Here is a 19,009-nt window from a genome sequence, read left to right as displayed (position 1 = left end):
TATTTACAGAAAATAATAATATGTTTGTTTACATAAAATTTAAGGCATGTTTTTGGTCAGATTAGGCCGGGGACACTAGGGTAGTGTTTGGTATGCAGGAATAGAAGGTGGAATGAAACGAACTATTGTGAGAGAATGAAAAAAAATGTGTTTGGTTGGTCAACGTAATGGAATCACCCATTACATAAGTCACTCCATTCTCTCAAATTCATTCCATCCAACTCCCCCTGTTTTTTTTCATTCCATTCCCTCTCTCAGCCTAAGTCACAAACACCGCCCATCACCTCCACCATTTGCCACCACCACCACCTGCCGTCGTCACCACCCTCCACCAACCTCCGCCGACCACCACCATCGTCCTCCGCCGCCCGCCGCCACCGCCATCGACTCCCATCGCTGCCACCCGCCATCGTAAACCACCGCCACCCTGACCACTACCACCGACCACCACCACCATCCTCCGCTGCCACCACCCGCTACCGTCGACCTCCACCCACCGTCGTCATCGCCACCACCACCCGTCGCCCCCACCATCTCCACCACCCGCAATCACCGACGACCGCTACCCCGACCACTACCACCATCCTCCGCGGCCACCTCCCGCTACCGTTGACCACCACCACCCACCGTCGTCGTTGCCACCACCATCTACCACCATCGCCGTCGCCCGCCAACGTCGACCATCGCCACCCCGACTATTACCGCTACCCTCCACCGACCACCACCACCATCCTCCGCGGCCACCACCCACTACCGTCGACCACCACCACCCATCATCGTTGCCACCACCATCGACCACCATCGCCGCCACTTGCCACCGCAGACCACCGCCAACCACGACCATCGCCGTCGCCACCGCTAACAACCGTCACCTACAGACCACTGCCACCCATCACCGCCACCACCGACCACCGCCACCCATCGCTGCCACCGCCACTAGCCGCCACCGAACACCACCACCACCCATCGCCGATTTATTCAGAACACATAATGAAGATAAGTTAAGGAGAAAAGTTGCAGAAAAGACTAGTACTGATGGTGCCCCGAGAACTTTATCGAAAGAAGAACTCCATGAAGAGAGAAAGAAATGGTTCAAACCGATGGTGGAAGAGAGAAAGTTCAAACGACCACTTAAGTTCTTCACCAGACATACAGATCAATCTCTCGGAGATATTCTCTTGAAGATTTAAAAGTATATCCTATCAAGAGAGAATTTGGAACGAATACTTCGAATCTGTCAAAGATTTGAAAACACTGTCGTGGTGGGATGTGGAAGAATTAGTGAAGACAAAGAACATCCATCAGTGTTTGTGGGGTCCAGAAGTGAGGCATCATGAACAAAAGCTTTGGTATTACATTCATGCTCAAGTATGTGCAAACTTTCCTGAATGGAAAACACAATACCCACAGCGTACTATAAAGATTGACCCAGTGACTGGTGAAAAGGATATCACGCAGCATGTCAAAAGACCAAGATGTATGAAAAACATGCCTTTGAAGGAGATGGAGCAGGACTTTTATATAGATTTCAAAGGGTGGGCTTATGATCCTAAGACATGTCAAGCGGTGAGAGCTTTGCAAGATAAAGATGGTGTTTGGAGGCGTATGCGAGTGCTCGACCTAATGTGGCTTGTGGACTGTTCGAAGAAAGATATCAAGTGCTTGATCTTTAACAAGATTATGTACTATGAAGCCGATAAAGAGCAAGCCTTGCAATATCAGAAGCTAGCTGGGGTATGCTTTGAAAAAGATATTAACTCTGGTCACTACTGGAAGACTAATTGGCGAGATCTGGAACGAGAAGAGTTTCTGAAGAAGGAAAAGCATCATACTTTGATTAATGAAATGATGAAGAAAGATGCACCCTTGGCAATTTTTTCGATTATACAGATGTTGTCAGAGAATGGTGGTTGACCAAAGGCAGGTTTGAGTATCGAGCACAGAAGCAACAACGTGAAGAGGAGAAAAAAAAGAAGAAGGAAAAGAGGAAGTGTGGCAGATAGGCTTAATGAAAACTATACTTGAAGACGACTACAACTACATCCAAGGGGGAGTCTGTGAATGTATATGTCTGTAGCTTCTGTTTTGTAGCGAGTCTTAGTTTACAGTTTATGATTATGTTACCAGTGTCGAACCAAACAGAGTTTTAATGTGAATGTCCTATGTCTGTAGCTTCTGTTTTGTAGCGAGTCTTAGTTTACAGTTTATGATTATGTTACCGGTGTCGAACCTAACAGAGTTTTAATGTGAATGTCCATTTAGCACGGAGTCCATCCACGCGGATGGACATAAAGTGTTGGTTCGCGCGGATCTACTAGATCCGCTCCTAGTTAACACGGATGGGCTGATGCCTATATATAGGAGTGTTGGGGTCTTGTTTTGTTCAACTTTTGACATTGTGGGGAAACTCTGTCAAATCTTTTCCAGGATCTGTAAAGCTTTGAATATTAATGAAAAGAGCATTCAACGGTATCTCTGTGATCATGTCTGCCTATTACACGGATTTCGCACGTGATACTAGGATCTAGGAAGCCGGTCGGAGCGTTCATCGAACCGAAAACGGTCCTCACACATGATTTTAGAGAATTCTATTTACGGGAATTACAATGATAATTACCTCTCCAGCAAGACTGGGTATGTTGTGGTAGACTCTCTAGCTTGTCCGGGTAAGATGGGGCTACCTCTCCGGTGAGACCGGGTAAGATGGGGTATATGTTATGTTGATGGAATTTCCTAAATAGTACCATGACCTGATGTCTGACCTGTTTTTTGAAAATATGAATCTGTTAAATACATTGACCTTATGAATGGTGTGTATATTATAGTATGTGAAATATATGATTTTATAGATATGTATATCTTATAAGGAAATCCAAAGGCCATAATGATTAACAATTAGGGATAAATCACGAACATGTGTGTCAATAATAATTTTAGATTTATTTATTAGAAATCTCTCGTATACATCAATAATTCCGATATCGAACACTATTTCATTTGATCATCCGTCTCGTAACTCGTGCGAGAAGATGAACGAAGGGAACCCTTTAAGTTGGGATGCCATCGAAAGTATAAGAATTCCCCTTCCGTTACCTTAGATTATTGACGCATTAGGAAACCAATAACTAAAAGTTGTGCTAAGACATAAAACATCTAAAAAGTTACGCTAATGAGAAGATAGGAGTAACCACGACTAGATGCACTACAAAAACTCTCTTCACCTATAATTCTACTAAGATTACCAGTAATAAAGGAATTGCTACAACAATACATGGGCTGAAAGGACTAAAGTATCCTGACCATTAGTATATACGCCAAGAAGGATGAAGTAATTAGGCATTAAAATAGTAAGGCATAGTGTATATGGTCTCATGAGGCAAGGAAACCTACGAGAAAGGATTCTCGAAGAAGCTCATACAACTAATCATAGGATGCATCGTGGAAGTGATAAAAGGTATCAAGATGAATAAGAATTACTGATAGATAGGAATGAAAAAGGAATAGTCCGTTGCGGCAAGAAAGAAAAGTTAAGTCTAAGATTTGTTGAATCATTCGGAATCATTAAGTAAATTGGATCAGTAGCTTATCAACTAAAGTTACCAGAAGAAATGATAGGAATACATGATAAATTTCATGTATATAATTTAAGGAAATACCTAGCTGATGAATCTTTAGTAGTACCTCTTCAAGATCTAGAGGTAAATGAAGAATTGAAAGACCATACAAGTCAAAGATAAGAATCTCAAAGCATAGAGAATAATTCTGGTCAAAGTAGAGTAGAACTCAAAGCAAGGACCAGAGTATACTTAGGAACTATGATCAGTGACGAACTAAAAGTATTCCTCCATATTTCAGGGAATTTCGAGGATGAGATTTAAAACAAGGTGGGGAGGATGCAGTGTTGTAAAAGTCGCTAGGCGGTCCCTAGTCGGCCGACTGGGGAGTTGGGAGTAATCGGAGTACTCGGAGAGTACTCGGGGAGTACGCGGACATGGTAAATATAAAGAAAATTATTTGTTATATATTATTTATGTGTTAAAATAAGCATAATTCATGTCAACTGAGTATAATTTAAAATGAAACATGTTTAAAGTTCAAATATTCTGAATACAAGTCCGACTAGTCTGAGTACAAGGCCGAGTAGTCCGAGTACAAGGCCGAGTAGGCCGATTCTGACCGAGTTTGACCGATTAAAAGTCAACAAACCACGTTGTCCGCCTAGACCGACTAGGCCGACTACGTCCGACTAGGCGCCGACTAGGCCGACTAGGCACCGAGTACTCCCGAGTAATCCCGAGGCCGACTAATTGAGACCGCCTAGGAGGAAGTCGCCTCGGAGGGGGTCCGAGGACCGAGTACTCGCCGAGTACTCGGCCGAGTAATCCGACTTTTACAACACTGGGAGGATGTAACATTTCCATTTTTTATATTAAAATTAAGTATATAAAACTTATATTATTAAACGGGTAGATTACGAGTAAGTTGATTGTTAGAAATATGAGGTAGCTAGACGAACATAGGAACCGTTTAAAAAAATTATAATCATAAAAATACATTATAATTAACCTTACTCCATTTTTAGTGAAACTTAGGTCAAAATGTAGATAAAAATATTCTCGTTCTAATGACATATTCATCGTTTTATAAAACGTTATATTTTAGAAGTTATAAGCGCTAAATGAATAAAGCAGGTGAATTAATTATAATAATAAAATAATAATAATTAAAACTATGAAATTGAAGTCTACGTATGCATTTAAAAGAATCTTTTCAGATGTGCTCTCCAAGTCCAAACTTCAGTATAAATAGAAGACTGTTATTCAAACTTCAAATTGCTCCATTTCTTTTCGCCCTCTCTCTATCTCTTTATATATCCCTTTTTTCTTTAGTATTACACCCATAAATCCTACAAAGCTCTGTCCCGTTCTAAGTGTTTCAACCCTTGATCACTGATTCGATACCCTATCCGATTTATCTTGAACCCAGCAACGGATGTCAAGGCGCTGCCTGATTAAGGCTATGCTTTGTAAACTACGTTGAGGTTCTGATCTCGTGATGTATTGATAAAGTTGAATTGGGTTATTATATTGTCACACCCCGATAAATCAGAGCTGGCATGACCGGACTGGTATCTTCATTGCACAACGGAAGTGTTTGAGCTAAAACTTCTATAAATGAACACCGCTAAGTACTCGAATTCCCATGGGTTCTCCTATTCCAACCATTCTGCAATTTTGAAGAATGCAATCTGAGAAAGAACATGCAAAAAAGTCAACATAAAGTTGAGCGAGTCCATAGCTTATTTTGAAAAATGTTTTAAACAATCTTTTTGTTCACCCGTTTAAAAGTTGTCGAGAAAAATTTTGTAAAATCATTTTCTCGGCATGTTATATGAAAACTGTGATTCTAGCCCACAAGAGTCCTTGTGCATTGCATGAGAGAGAATGGGCCGAGCCCAAAAGAGTCTTCGTAAGCAGGACTAACTCGTCCTCTTACTCATACATAAGTTGAAAAACGTTACCAAAGTTCGTGAATCCATGTATTTATGAGTTTTCATCAAATGAATCTTAAAACATTTGAAAGTTTGAGTATCGAAAGCTGGTATGTAAGCATCTATGAACCTAATGATCATTAATGTGTAGCTAAGACATTAATATGTGTGCCGAAATAGGAAGCACTCAACCTGGTAGACGATTTTAAGTGCCGATTAACCTCGACTGGGACACAAAAGCACCCCAAGTGGTCTCGCATGGACTGGATAGTGGGGCTTGCCCGTACCCGATAGATCTACCCCTTTTGTTCCGTGGTCCTTAGAAGGATTAATGGTGCCTAAGTTAGCGGTTATTCGCACGTGATCTGAGGATTCATTCCCTAGCTTAACATACCCTAGTTAACATGTAATGTGTGCGTTATTGGGCCTAGCCCATGTCCTTGGGCCTTGCCCATGTCATAAAACTCATGCACGTTTTGAGAAGCACTTATGTTGTTATAAAATGGGTATGTTTAGCATGATATTTTCATAAACCATTTGAGTTCGTTGAAATCCTGTTGTAAAATGGTTTATAAATATGTGATATCGTTTATCGAAACATTGTGTGTCTTTGCAAAACTTGCATGTCTTTCCACCCTCGAAAACGTTTATAAAAATGTAAAACCGTAAAAAGTGGGGGTTATGAACTCACCTTGATGTCCTTGTGCAAAGCTAGCTGAATGTGTTTCCGTGATGTCGTTCCAAGAACGTGACTCGCTAGCATGTAACTACAGCATTCCTAACAAGGAATTACTTATAAGTTCTAATTAAAAAAAACGTAGCTAAACTACGTGTTTGAGCTCTACCGGTTCGTAAATAAAACGACTCTATAAAGGTGTTGTTAATATTTTGATTTGAAATAACCAAATTATAGTTATTTGATCTCGTTTATAATCGGGATACAACTAAGTCTCGAGATCGACTTAGCTCTCAAGTGACTAAGATATATATTATATATATTCAAATATAAATAAACACTTGCGAAGTCGTGAATTAGAAGTACGTGGATGGATCAACGTATGTCTGGTGGTAGCTTTTGTAAGACGTAAGTAAATACACACAGACACACACATATATATATATATATATATATGTATATTTGAAATCTTGGCGTTTAAAATGAATATAAACGACTATATTCATGTTATAAGAATATTCGGGTTCTAGACGGCTGAAAGAAATATAAATAATTATATTTATATTATATGATTTCCGGATATTAAATATTTGAAATAAGTATTCCGAATCGTCATTTTAAATAAATATTGTAAGACCCATCTCGAATTAACATGATTTTAATATTATATACGCATTGTATATAAAAATACGAGCTTGCAAAAACTTTGTTAAGTTAACGCTCACACATGATTAAAGTATTCAAGTTAACATCTATACTAATTTTAAACATTCAAAATGTAGCACCAAGTGTTTCCATGTTTCATAATTAACTAAACAAAATGATATCGTTGGGGAAGCTTCAAAAGTCTTGTGTTTGTTTCTTTATATATTCTTGATCATCATCCGGAAGCACACTACGGGCACCTAAATTCAAAATCAACATAAAAGTTAGTTTTGATAGTTAATTATCATGTTTAAACAAGTCCGGAGTACAAACTAAACAAAACAAATGAAATCGCTAGCTCTAAAGTCTGTCGCGAGCCGCGACAGATATAGCCTTAGCTTTCGCGGGCCGCCACAGGCCATGGCGGGGCGCGACAAACAACCCTTTCTCCGTCGCGGGGCGCGATAGCCATTTTCCGACAGAATGTTAGTTTTGTTGAGCTACACTTGCCCAGCTCAATTTTTATCCAAAATTCAAACTTTAAAGTCTCATAACTTTAGTTCTACATGTCCATTTTACGTAATTCTTTTTCCTACGTGTCCGTAATTTAAATACGGACCTGTTTACCATCATTGTCTGCATCGAAATCCGGTTTATAAGCGAACAGCTTATAAATCCTTATTTTAACAAATATTCGACCCGTTTAGTTTTATGTCGCACTGCATGTTATTCATCAATAGTTGTTCCTAAACATAATTACCCATTCCTCGGGCTTATCAACATTGGCGTTTCGCTTCCATCCCATGGTTTGCGCAAGCAATGGTGTTATGCTTGTTAACAATGTTTCAAACATGCCAATTTATGCAATTTCTACAAAGTATAATTCTAAACTTTTGACCCAATATCAAGGGTTCGTTAAATCAAACCTAGCGTATCCATTTCTTGGCTTACGCACTCTTAACACTAACTCATTGTGTGACATTCTAGTCATTTCAAACATTGTCATTTTTAAACATAGTTTTGACCCATTTGATTGTTGAGTGAACTTCGTCAATTCAATGACTTACCAAACATACTTTAACCGTTTATTTTGACCCATTCGGTTTGTCGAGTGAACTTCGTCACTTCATTGACTTACCAAACATATTCTAATCATTCATTTTAACCCTTTTAGTTGTCAAGAGAACTTCGTCACTTCTATGACATACCAAACTCATATATTACACTACAATTCTATTAACATTTCTAAGACCAATGTTTATGCATAATGTAACGAAACTAAAAGTTACGTACCTTTAGTGCTTTTCCTTCAAGCGCGTATCAACTCTGGCTCGTCCGCTTGAAGACTCAATTCCTTTGCCTATAGAGTTCAATCAATGACTAATTTAGAACTCTTATTATTTCATATAACGCAAAATTCACCATAACATTCAAATATGTGTTTTTACTCAAAATTTCAACATCTAGTTTTCTTTTAGGCATTTCAACAAACACCTAAAGGGCATAATTTTACAAAATCAATAACCAAGTTTCATGACTAGTTATTTAGCCAATTTTGAGCATTTTTCACAAATTCAAATGTCTAGTTTACACATCAACACCTAGACTTATTTCATGGAGCTCAAATAACACTAGATTGATAATCATAATTCTAGTGTTCATCATATTTCTACAAAACCCATTTAACACATAAGTGGGTGATTATGAATCTCATATCTATGAACATCAAGGCATCAAATTGTTGATTAGGGTTCGTTCCTAATCATGAATTTATCACAATTTCATTCAAACATCAAACATCAAACATTCAAGTTCAGGTTTCGATTTCGTATGTTCATCAAGAATTCAAGATGAAACCAAACGACGGAATTTTACATAACTCTTGATCCTTTCACTTGGGTGTTTACTAATTTGAACTTGGTTTTCTATTTGGGTTCGATTTATCCCTTCAATTTGGCTGTTTTGTTTGAGCTAGGGTTCAATTGAGGAACTCCTTTTGCTCTGTGGAAAGTCACAACCAGGACACACACTTAGGTGTATGTTTTGGTGTTTTATTTTTTTTAAATAAAAACTCATTTTAACTCTTGTCAACTTTGGTCCCTCCACTATTCAAGTTTTATAAAGGGTGTTTTAACGATGTTTTTCTTATTATTCCAAGACTTATAACTAACTAGGTTATTTATTCCTAGTTATTTTATCTTGAATATTACCGACATTTTAATACATATATATATATATATATAATCTATATGTTTGGGGTGTTACAAATATAAAACATAATATTTAATTATGAAAGTACTCGAAAGTATAGATGTCCAAATAAATATAGATAATTACGTTTATCTAAAAAAAGAAACGCCAGGTTTCATTAAGTTGTAACTCGCGTGTTGTTGAAATATTATAATTTCAGTTTATAAGTTATAAAACGTCACTAAAATAAATATACTTTTATATTTATTTTATAAGAAACTTAGACTTCGATAAGTGTGGTTGTTAAGAATTAAACACGTTTTATAATTTTAACGAAAATCAGGCAGAGTTTCCTCTGTTTTTGGAATGACCTGACAATAAAGGTTGTCGTTATATTTTTCAAGATTCAACAATATTTCAACAATATAACACTATATGCATACTTTTTCGTCAAATGTATTGAAGGGGTATGGTCCCAAAAACCCTGCGCAAGTGCAGAGGACCATACCATAATTACACTCCAAATTCATCTTGAATAGACCTTGCGCGGCCGCGCAACGTGTCTTAGTAAGATTTGGAAAGATCAGTCCTCAATGACCATGCGCCAGAGAATGGAAAGACAAGTGTTCAATTAACACCCTTGCACGGGCCCGCGCAAGGGTACAGTTAAGCTTGAAGATTTAACAACAAAAGACAAGTCTTAAACATATCCGCACGTAGGAAATTAGGAATGGCAATGGGCCATGCTTGGGCCGGGTATTGGTAATCCCAGGCCCGTATCCGGTTGTAATTCTTTGTCCCATACCCGGCCCGTTACCCGTCGGGTATTTGTCAGGTAATTACCCGCCGGGTATCGGGCATACCCGCGGGTATCGGGCATACCCGCGGGTATCGGGCATACCCGTTAATTTCATAAAAATACCCGTTGGGACAAATGTGCAATTTTTACTTTGATGTTTATATAATTTACTATTTTAATGACTATAACAAATGAAAATATGATTAATAACTTACATATCATATTAAGACCACATATACCAAACTAAAGTAAAACGATTACTTAATTAAGTAATTGTATCAGGACAACCAAATTGCATAAACATCCACATAATAAAAGGTGATAGCTTCCATATCCAATATACATACTAAAAAATAAGTTATTTGTTCACTAAGAACTTGCCAAATACATATACACATATGACTATAGAGAAGCTAACAATTACATGTGCTAAGTTTATAGATATAGAAATATATAATATGATACTTTCGGGTATTATTCGGGTAAATGGGTCGGGTATCGGGCGGGTATCACTAAATCCCATACCCGTACCCGATTTTTTTCTTTTTAAGCCCGTACCCGGCCCATACCCATTGGGCTTCGGGTATACCCGGCCCGTATGTTTCGGGTTTCGGGTATACCCGTTGGGCTTGGGCTTTTTTGCCATCCCTATAGGAAATGAGGACTTGAACAAAAGGAATCTTTTCTATAATAACATAATGGACACGTGACAAGGGATTAATGGTTTACAGCTGTAGATCTTCTAGAAGGCATTAAATGATCATTGTGCACAACCTCATTCAGTTATAACCGAATGTGACATGGCAAAATCTGGAGCCTTCATTGAAGTCACGATTATGGCAACAATTTACATGCAAATCTAGATCGAATCGCTTTCCACGTGGCATCTCCCCAGCCGTTGATCAAGATCACGATCCGTGTGCATGGATAGGGAGATTACTGTTAACGGAAAAGGAGATTCCGTTATTTCTTCCATGATAATTTTGGCACCAAACTTCGGTTATAAATATGAGAATTCAGGTACAATCTCTTCATTCACTTTCACTTACTTTCACTCTTACTACATCATCTTCTTCTTGAGGTCACTGTACTTATTCTCACGCTAGATGGTGGTCACGGAGAGAACCCCTATTCTCCCCGTGGCGAGTCTAACGGCTTTCTGTTTTGCAGTGATTTCTGACGAAGTAGTATCCAGCAGTTATCGACGAGTGGATTAACCATTTTATGCAGAAACCCTACCCCCAAATCTGAACTGATTCCGGTCATTCAGATATGGTGTTTCTTCATTGGCGCCCACCGATAACTTCTTTCATTTTTCATCTTCTCGTTCGATTTCTCTCTCTTCTGTTTCAATGGAAGAAGGTCCATCAAATCAAACACTAGGTCCTTGATACGAGAACAGAGGCAATTTTTCTTATGCTTCTCGTGTCGAAGGAATCGTGGAAGAAGCATCTGATGATAACGATGTTCAACATGATGCAAATCATGTGAACGATCCTGTCACTCCAGGAGTTCAGCATGAAATTCTGATCAGTTAAATTTTACCTCCTGGTGAAATTCCGATCTCCTGGTATGTTAAATCCCAGGGTGCTTTGAATGGCGTTTATGCACAACTTTGTGCACAAACTGTTTAAACAGCACCGCATGCACGTAGATCTGCAGCTCCGGTGCGAACTCCATCTGCACCTCGAGTGTTACAATATGATTCACCATCATACATGTCGGTCGAAGATATAGAAGTGCACTCTCAATCTAGCACCAGATATGAGTCTAATCATTCTGGATCTAGACGTCGGGATTATCGTGAAGAACAACACTCTCAGAAACGTCAATTTGTTCATTCACGACTGGGCCCGCGTTTCTCACAATAGCGGGACACCCAGACTGATGAACACGATAGAACATATAATGAGTATGATAACACAAGTGTTTTCAATCGGTTACAAAAAGATCATGCAAGTTATAAGCCAAAAGTACCTGCGGTGTACAATCTAGAAGCGGAGCATGATTACAATTTGATCTATCGACCAGCTGAAGCTGCTGAGAATTCCAAGTTTGTTAGGGAAATTGAATTGGCTCCCCTTGAGCGTGCAAAATTACCATCCAACGTGGGGAAGTTTAATGGATTATCACATCCTGATGATTATTTGCGCTTATTCACTAGCGCGGGGCTAATTGGCGGATGGACGTTACCGATGTGGTGTCACCTATTTGTTCAAACTCTTACAGGAGCAGTGCGCCTTTGGTTTAACAATTTACCAACAGGTAAACTGACTTCCTGGATTGATCTTAAAGAGAAATTCTTAGTCCATTTTAGTCAGCAGCGACGTTCCATTAGAGACTCCGCAGATGTCATGAACATCTGGCGGAGAGATAATGAAAGTCTGGAGGATTTCATTACGCGGTGTAACAAGGAAGTACTTAAGATCCTTGACGTACATGAACATCTGATTTGAGCACAGTTTAAGTATGCGGTACGGTGTGATGACATGATCAAGGTGTTGTCAGGAACTGAGGGGTTACCGAAGAGTTGGGAGAAACTTATGGCAACAACTAAAGTTTACGCTCAAACTGAGCGCAACTTAAGCTCTAATCGACCTCCATTGCCTCATAATCGTCCGCAAGACATGAGCAGGAACAGTGGTTGAAAATTCAAAAAGAGTTGGAAGGATTCAGGTTCGAGCACGTACTCTTCAAAAGATGCCCGCACAACGATTAACAAAATTGCTGCTCAAAAAGCAATTAAGTAAGACAATCGAGAGAGGCAGTGGACTCCTCTAAGCAAAACTCCTGCGGAGGATCTCAGTACGGAGAATTATCAGTTTAAACAACCGCAACAGATGAAAAACAAGAAGGGTCAGGACCCAAATCTCTATTGTGATTATCACAAGGATACGGGTCACACAATTGAAACTGTATTAGCTTACGCACTGAGATCGAAAAGGCACTTAAAAGCGGGAAACTCACACATATAGTGCAGAATGTGCACAAGGAAGTTCGTCAAATTACCCGCGGAGATGAAGGCCCAAGCAACAAGAAAGCAAAGCAAACATGCATGGTTCAAGGTGGTCCAGCGCGCAAGCGCAACCACAAACGAAGTCACAATGAATGACGGCATGAGCAGCAAGTAATTTTTCCCGTTGTACCAGGAGGTCCTCAAGAAGAACGACCGGTCATCATCATCGGATTGGTCATTATTGTACTGATTATATGTTTATCAACCCAGGTAGTTCTATGGATATTATCTATGAGCAGTGTTTCAAGCAGTTAGACCGGAGGACAAGGCGCGCTTGAAACCAGATGATTTCCCATTAACTGATTTCTGCAATGAAGTCGTCTTTCTGCTGGGTCAGATCTCTTTTCCTGTTACACTTTCTGATGGCAAACACTCGTGCACAGTATCGGTCAATTTTATGGTTATGCCAGCTACGTCCCGCCATGATGTTTTGTTGGGAAGGCGTTCAAAAAGGGAGTTTAGCATGATTACTTCCATACCGTATGCTGTTTGTGGTTTTCCAACAAAGACGGGCGTAGCAATTATATATTCAAGAAAGGAGGTTATGTCTGTTGATGATGAACCTCCAGTGAAAGTCGCGAAACCATCTTTCAATGAACCGGAGAAATGGGTACTCAACGGCGAATATCCTGAGAAGACTGTTTTGCTTGGACATGCCGTATCTCCAATGATTCGCACAAGACTGAAACAAATTTTATTTGAGAATATAGATATTTTTGCATGGTCCCCGGCGGATATGACCGGCGTACCAAGAGAGGTGGCAGAACACTGTTTGAATGTTGGTCCTTCAGTGGAACCTGTGGTACAAGGGAAGCGCAGTCTAGGCCCAGAGAAGACTAGCGCAACGAATGACCAAGTAGCTAAACTGCTTAAAGCAGGGATATTACGAGAGGTTCGGTATCAAACATGGGTGGCCAACCCAATAATGGTTCAAAAGCACAACGGCGGATGGCGTATGTGCGTTGATTTCAAGGACCTCAACAAAGCTTGTCCAAAAGACTGTTATTCTCTCCCAAAAATAGACAAGAAGGTCGACTCTCTGGCCTCGTTTTGCTGGAAATGTTTCCTTAACTGTTACAAAGGCTACCATCAGGTGCAAATGAAAGAAGAAGACAAGGATAAAACAGCTTTTCGTACGGACAATGGTATTTTCTGTTATACAAAAATGCCTTTTGGTCTCCGCAATGCGGGAGCTACGTATCAACGTCTGATGGATAAAGTCTTTAGAGAGGATATCAGTGTTACAGTTGAAGTCTATATTGATGACCTTGTCATCATGAGTTCTGATGAGGAATTAATGTATAACAACCTTCCTAGAACCCTTAATGAGACCCTAAAACGTTCCTAATATACCCCGTACGCGAGAAACGAGCCCGAAATACCCTTATACTTAGAAAAATCAAGAAAAAAGAAGTCTTGGAGTCGCTCGCGGGCCGCGACCCCCTTAGCCTTTGGCTTTCGCAGGGCGTGAGCCCAGTTGCTTGCGTGGCACCCCTAGTGCCACGTGTCCAATGACTCACCGAGGCTAGGCCATGGATTCGACAAGCCTATCGCAGCCCTTTTGATCCTCGCGAGCCGAGAAAGCCCTAGCCATATCTCTCACGGGGCGCGAGAGACCCCTCGTCAGGCCTATATAAAGGGGCTTCCGCTGATTTGTTCAAATCGTTCAGAAATCAATTCTCTCTCAAATATTCTGTAGGCAATTACTATACCCGGGCATAATACCCACTTTAAAGCGAAGCTCTGCCTCATTGTAAGTACTATAACCCTGCTATTACCCTACGCGATCGATTTAGGATTCCGTAACGCATGTCAAGGCTCTGCCTGACTCAGTCGTTGGAATTCTGTCTCGTGTTACACCCGATTAATCTAGGGCTCTGTAATGCATGTCAAGGCTCTGCCTGACTCAGTCATTGGAGTTTTGTCTCAAGTTGTAAGGTTAATGTGATTTGGGTTATTATACTAACACGTGTACATTGTTTAATTTAAATAGATAATAACCAGGAGAATCACCATGAAGCTATAGTAGTATCACCTAAGTCTACAATGTGAGTACATTTGCTTTTTGCCATCTTTTTTAAAATCTTTTTGTGAGTCAAAATGTTTTACCAAAACCTCAAATGTTTTAAATTACACTTAACAGTAATTGAGTATTCGTGATTCTACAATTACTGCCGGTATGTTAGGGTTTTGTATACAAAATGTAGAAGACGTTACCATTGGACAATGAGATAGCTAATGAGTAATATGACCCACAAGTCAGGTGTTGACAGTACTAAATGAGTAATTGAATAGATATAAGCAAATCTAATTGCGGATGCCCTCAATTATGTGAAGTTATAAAACTATTTTAATTAAACTGGAATGCACTCGCCAGTATTTATTGCTGATAAAATCTTTTTAAAACGTGTTTCAGGTAACAAAATGTGAAAGCCAATAGAAGCTAGCTAGAGAGCACTGAAGGCTTGGAAAAGTGGCTATAAAAGTTACCTAAATAAAACGGATTTTTTGTTTTAAATAATTAGGGTTTATCCCTATAAATGTATTGTCAAATGAACTTGGATTTTACCCAAATGATATATTATTATAAAAATTTTGGTGTTTTACCCTAATAAAAATATTTCCTAACTACGGTCCTGATGTGTTCTGCTACCAAATTAATAAACACCGATACAACTGATCTGGATCTCGCGGCACCCGCTCCCGGGGTAGGGGTCGGGGGTTGCGACATAATGCTCAAAAATATTCAGCGCACCTTCGATTCCTTGTGCAAAGTAAATTTGAAGCTGAATCCAGTAAAATGCTCGTTTGGCATGGAGGAGGGTAATTCTTGGGATTCATCGTAATCAAAGAAGGTTTTAAAGTAAACTCGGAGAAGGTGGAGGCTATTCAGCGCATGCCGTCACCAGCATCTATGAAAGAGATGCAGCGCTTAACTGGTCGACTTGCCGGGCTTAACCGATTCTTAGCAAACCATGCTGCCAAATCTTATCCTTTCATAAGCACCTTGCACAATTGTGTCAAGAAAAGTCAGTTTCAATGGACTGTGGAGGCCGAGAAAGCTTTTCAGGAAATGAAAGAACTTTGACGGCTTCACGGAAAGAAGAACTGTTAATCTTGTATCGTTCTGCATCTGATGTTGTGGTAGGTGCAGTGTTGTTGGTGGAAAGAGACGGAGTCCAAACTCCAATTTATTATATCAGCAAAATGTTAACTGGTCCGGAAACCCGTTATTCAATCATGGAGAAGCTTGTTCTGGCCTTAGTTCACGCCTTGCGCAGGTTACGCAAGTATTTTTCGGGCCACATTGTAAGTGTTCTTACAAATTATCACTTGGGTCAGGTTCTATCCAAACCAGATGTTGCGGGCCGGTTGGAAAAGTGGGCCATTGAATTGGGTGGACATAATATCTTATATAAGCCGCGCCCAACTATCAAGGGCCAAGTTCTGGCAGATTTCATTACTGAAGTTCCGTTCGCTAAAATCCAAGAATGTGAAGCCATACAGAATCTTGTCCCAGTCTTCGACGAGAGTGTTTGGATCTTGCATACAGACGGTGCTTCCAATGATGACGGCGTAGGGGCTGGCCTTCGTCTAGTCAGCACCAACAATCATGAATTTACTTACGCCATTCGGTTGGACTTCAAAAGCACCAACAATGAAGCAAAGTATGAAGCATTTCTTGCAGGTCTTCTCTTAGCAATCAAAATGGGGGCGAAGAATTTGGAGGCGTATATTGATTCTCTACTGGTTGCTGGGCAGATCAACGGTCTTTATGACGCGAAAGGTGAAGCAATGTCCCTATACCTTGAACAGGCGATTGCTAAATTTCATACTTTCAAGGTTATTCATACCAACCGAAGTGAAAATAAGCATGCGGATGCACTCAGCAAGTTAGCTGCTACAAGTTTCAAACATCTAGCAAAAGAGGTGCGCATCGAGGTTCTCTCAAACCCGTCTGTTCCTTTACATGTAAACATGGTGGAAATTTGGAATCCATCTTGGATGTCTCCGATTATTATGTTCTTACAGCACGGGACTCTTCCGGAGGGAAAGGCGGAAGCAAGAAAAATTCATAACAAAGCGTTGAATTATGAAATGGCTAATGGAATTATGTACCAGAAGTCCTATATGGGTCCTCTTTTACGATGTGTTGACAAACATGACGCGCAATACTTGGTTCGAGAAATCCACGAAGGATTATGCGGAACCCATGCCGGTCCTCGCATGGTGGTGGCAAAAATTATGAGCGCAGGCTATTACTGGCCTGGCATGCACTTGGATGCCGTCGAGACTTTGCGCAAATGTGCATCATGCCAATGCCATGCTCCAAAGACCCTCCGCCCAAAAAAATCCTTTGGTTCCGGTAACCACAGCATGGCCTTTCCAACAGTGGGCAATCGATCTGGTAGGTCCTTTTCCGGATGCGCCCGGCGCCATAAAATTCATCATAGTTGTTGTGGACTACTTTACAAAGGGGGTAGAGGCAAAACCCCTTGCGTCAACCACCGCAATGGTTATCAGGAAGTTCATCTGGGAGCATATTATCTGCCGGTTTGGGTTACTGTTCTGCATCATCACAGATAACGATACCAATTTTGCTTCTGAGGATTTACAAAAATGGATGAAAGAGATGCACATCGAGCACAGTTTCGCCTATGTGGCGCATCCACAGGTAAATGGTCAAGTTGTGAGAATCAATAAGCAGATTGTGGATGATATCAAGGCAAGATTGGGAACCGCAAGAAGAGGCTGGGTCAATAAGTTGCCAAGTATTCTTTGGGCTCATCGCACCATGCCAAAGACTAGCACGGGTGAAACACCATTCAGCCTTGTCTTTGGAACGAAGGCTGTGATCTCGGCAGAAATCGGTCTTCCGTCACTCCGCATGCTAGCCATGGAGAAACAGAACAATGAATAAGAGCGCAGGCTTGACTTGGACCTCCTCGAAGAAAGACGAGATAATACAACCATTAATGAGGCTAAGTAAAAGTCAAAATTGGAAAAATACTATAATGCGCGGGTTCGCATATGCACCTTCCTACCTGGGGATTTTGTCTTGAGAGAGAACGAAGCATCGAACGCTGAACGCTCGGGGAAGCTCGCGCCTACATAAGAAGGGCTTTATGTGATCAACGAGATCCTGGGAAAAGGAGCTTGCACCCTACGCAGGATTGATGGAACAGATGTTCCGCAGACGTGGAACGCGCAGCAGCTGCGCAGGTGCTACTTGTAATCTTAGCATCCTTTGTACTTGGTAGGCTCCCTGCGCCTTACCAACGCACAATACAAGGATCGCTAGTTACATATGCATCAACTTTAATTATCTTATTTATCCTAAATGTAATCTTAGCAGCTTTGTACTTATCGGCCTCCGCACCTTATCAATATCAATGCAAAGTCTATTACTTACATCATGCCTCTTTTATGTTTTATTACAAATGCATGCAATTTATTTTGGTAAGCACAAAAACACTATGGTAATCTAATACAAGTCTCATGAACAACCCGCAGTCACGTGTACTGTGCAAGGTCCAGTCCTATGTTCACACATGAGCTTTATACCATCTTTATTTGTCTCACCTAAACAAAGTAATTGTACTCATGCAAATATTGTAACTAAAACATGTGATATATTAACAAGAGTCACTTGTGCACAAAGCGCATTAACAAGTTACAAAAAGGGGATTCCACATCCCAAACATGTTCAAATAACAAAACAACTTCCATAAGTTACAACGACCAAATCTAGGTCTTCTTCATCTGAAGCATCCGCTTCATTAGGAAACATTTCCTTCAACTGGTCCACAAAGTTCTTAGACTGAAGCACAGTAGTCACCAAATCCATCACCGGGAGGCGTTGGTTATTGTATTCTTCTTTAGTAGCTGCATGAGCAGCACCGGTGTCAACCCCGCGGGTGGCAGACCTGCTGTATCCCAGTTAACTCTCAAAGCATTGGTGACGTGCTGAGTACATTCCGCATATCCCTGTGCATAGCCGTCGTGGCGCGCAGTCACCATCAGGTTAGCAACAGTTTGGTCCAAATCAATCGAGTTCAGAATTGAATTTGCAACCTGCGCAGACAAAGTCATAAAATGAGTTTATACAAACTTATTCAAAATAATTCAAGGGGTTGAGATACTTACGTTTATGATCCCATGGTGTTGCATCCACAGCATGTTATTCTTCAA

At 40.4% G+C, this 19,009-nt stretch overlaps 1 protein-coding gene across 1 annotated transcript; it reads left to right on the top strand.

Moving 5' to 3' along the window:
* The first annotated feature begins 15,856 nt into the window (after positions 1-15,856).
* LOC110870505 lies at positions 15,857-17,738 on the top strand. Its single transcript, XM_022119681.1, has 2 exons — positions 15,857-17,225; positions 17,401-17,738. The coding sequence occupies exons 1-2, from the start codon at positions 15,857-15,859 to the stop codon at positions 17,736-17,738; spliced, it is 1,707 nt and encodes a 568-aa protein (XP_021975373.1).
* The last annotated feature ends 1,271 nt before the right edge of the window (positions 17,739-19,009 follow it).

This window comes from Helianthus annuus, chromosome 8, assembly GCF_002127325.2.
Source record: "Helianthus annuus cultivar XRQ/B chromosome 8, HanXRQr2.0-SUNRISE, whole genome shotgun sequence".
NCBI classification, from domain to species: Eukaryota; Viridiplantae; Streptophyta; class Magnoliopsida; order Asterales; family Asteraceae; genus Helianthus; species Helianthus annuus.
This window is presented reverse-complemented; position numbering and strand designations above follow the sequence as displayed.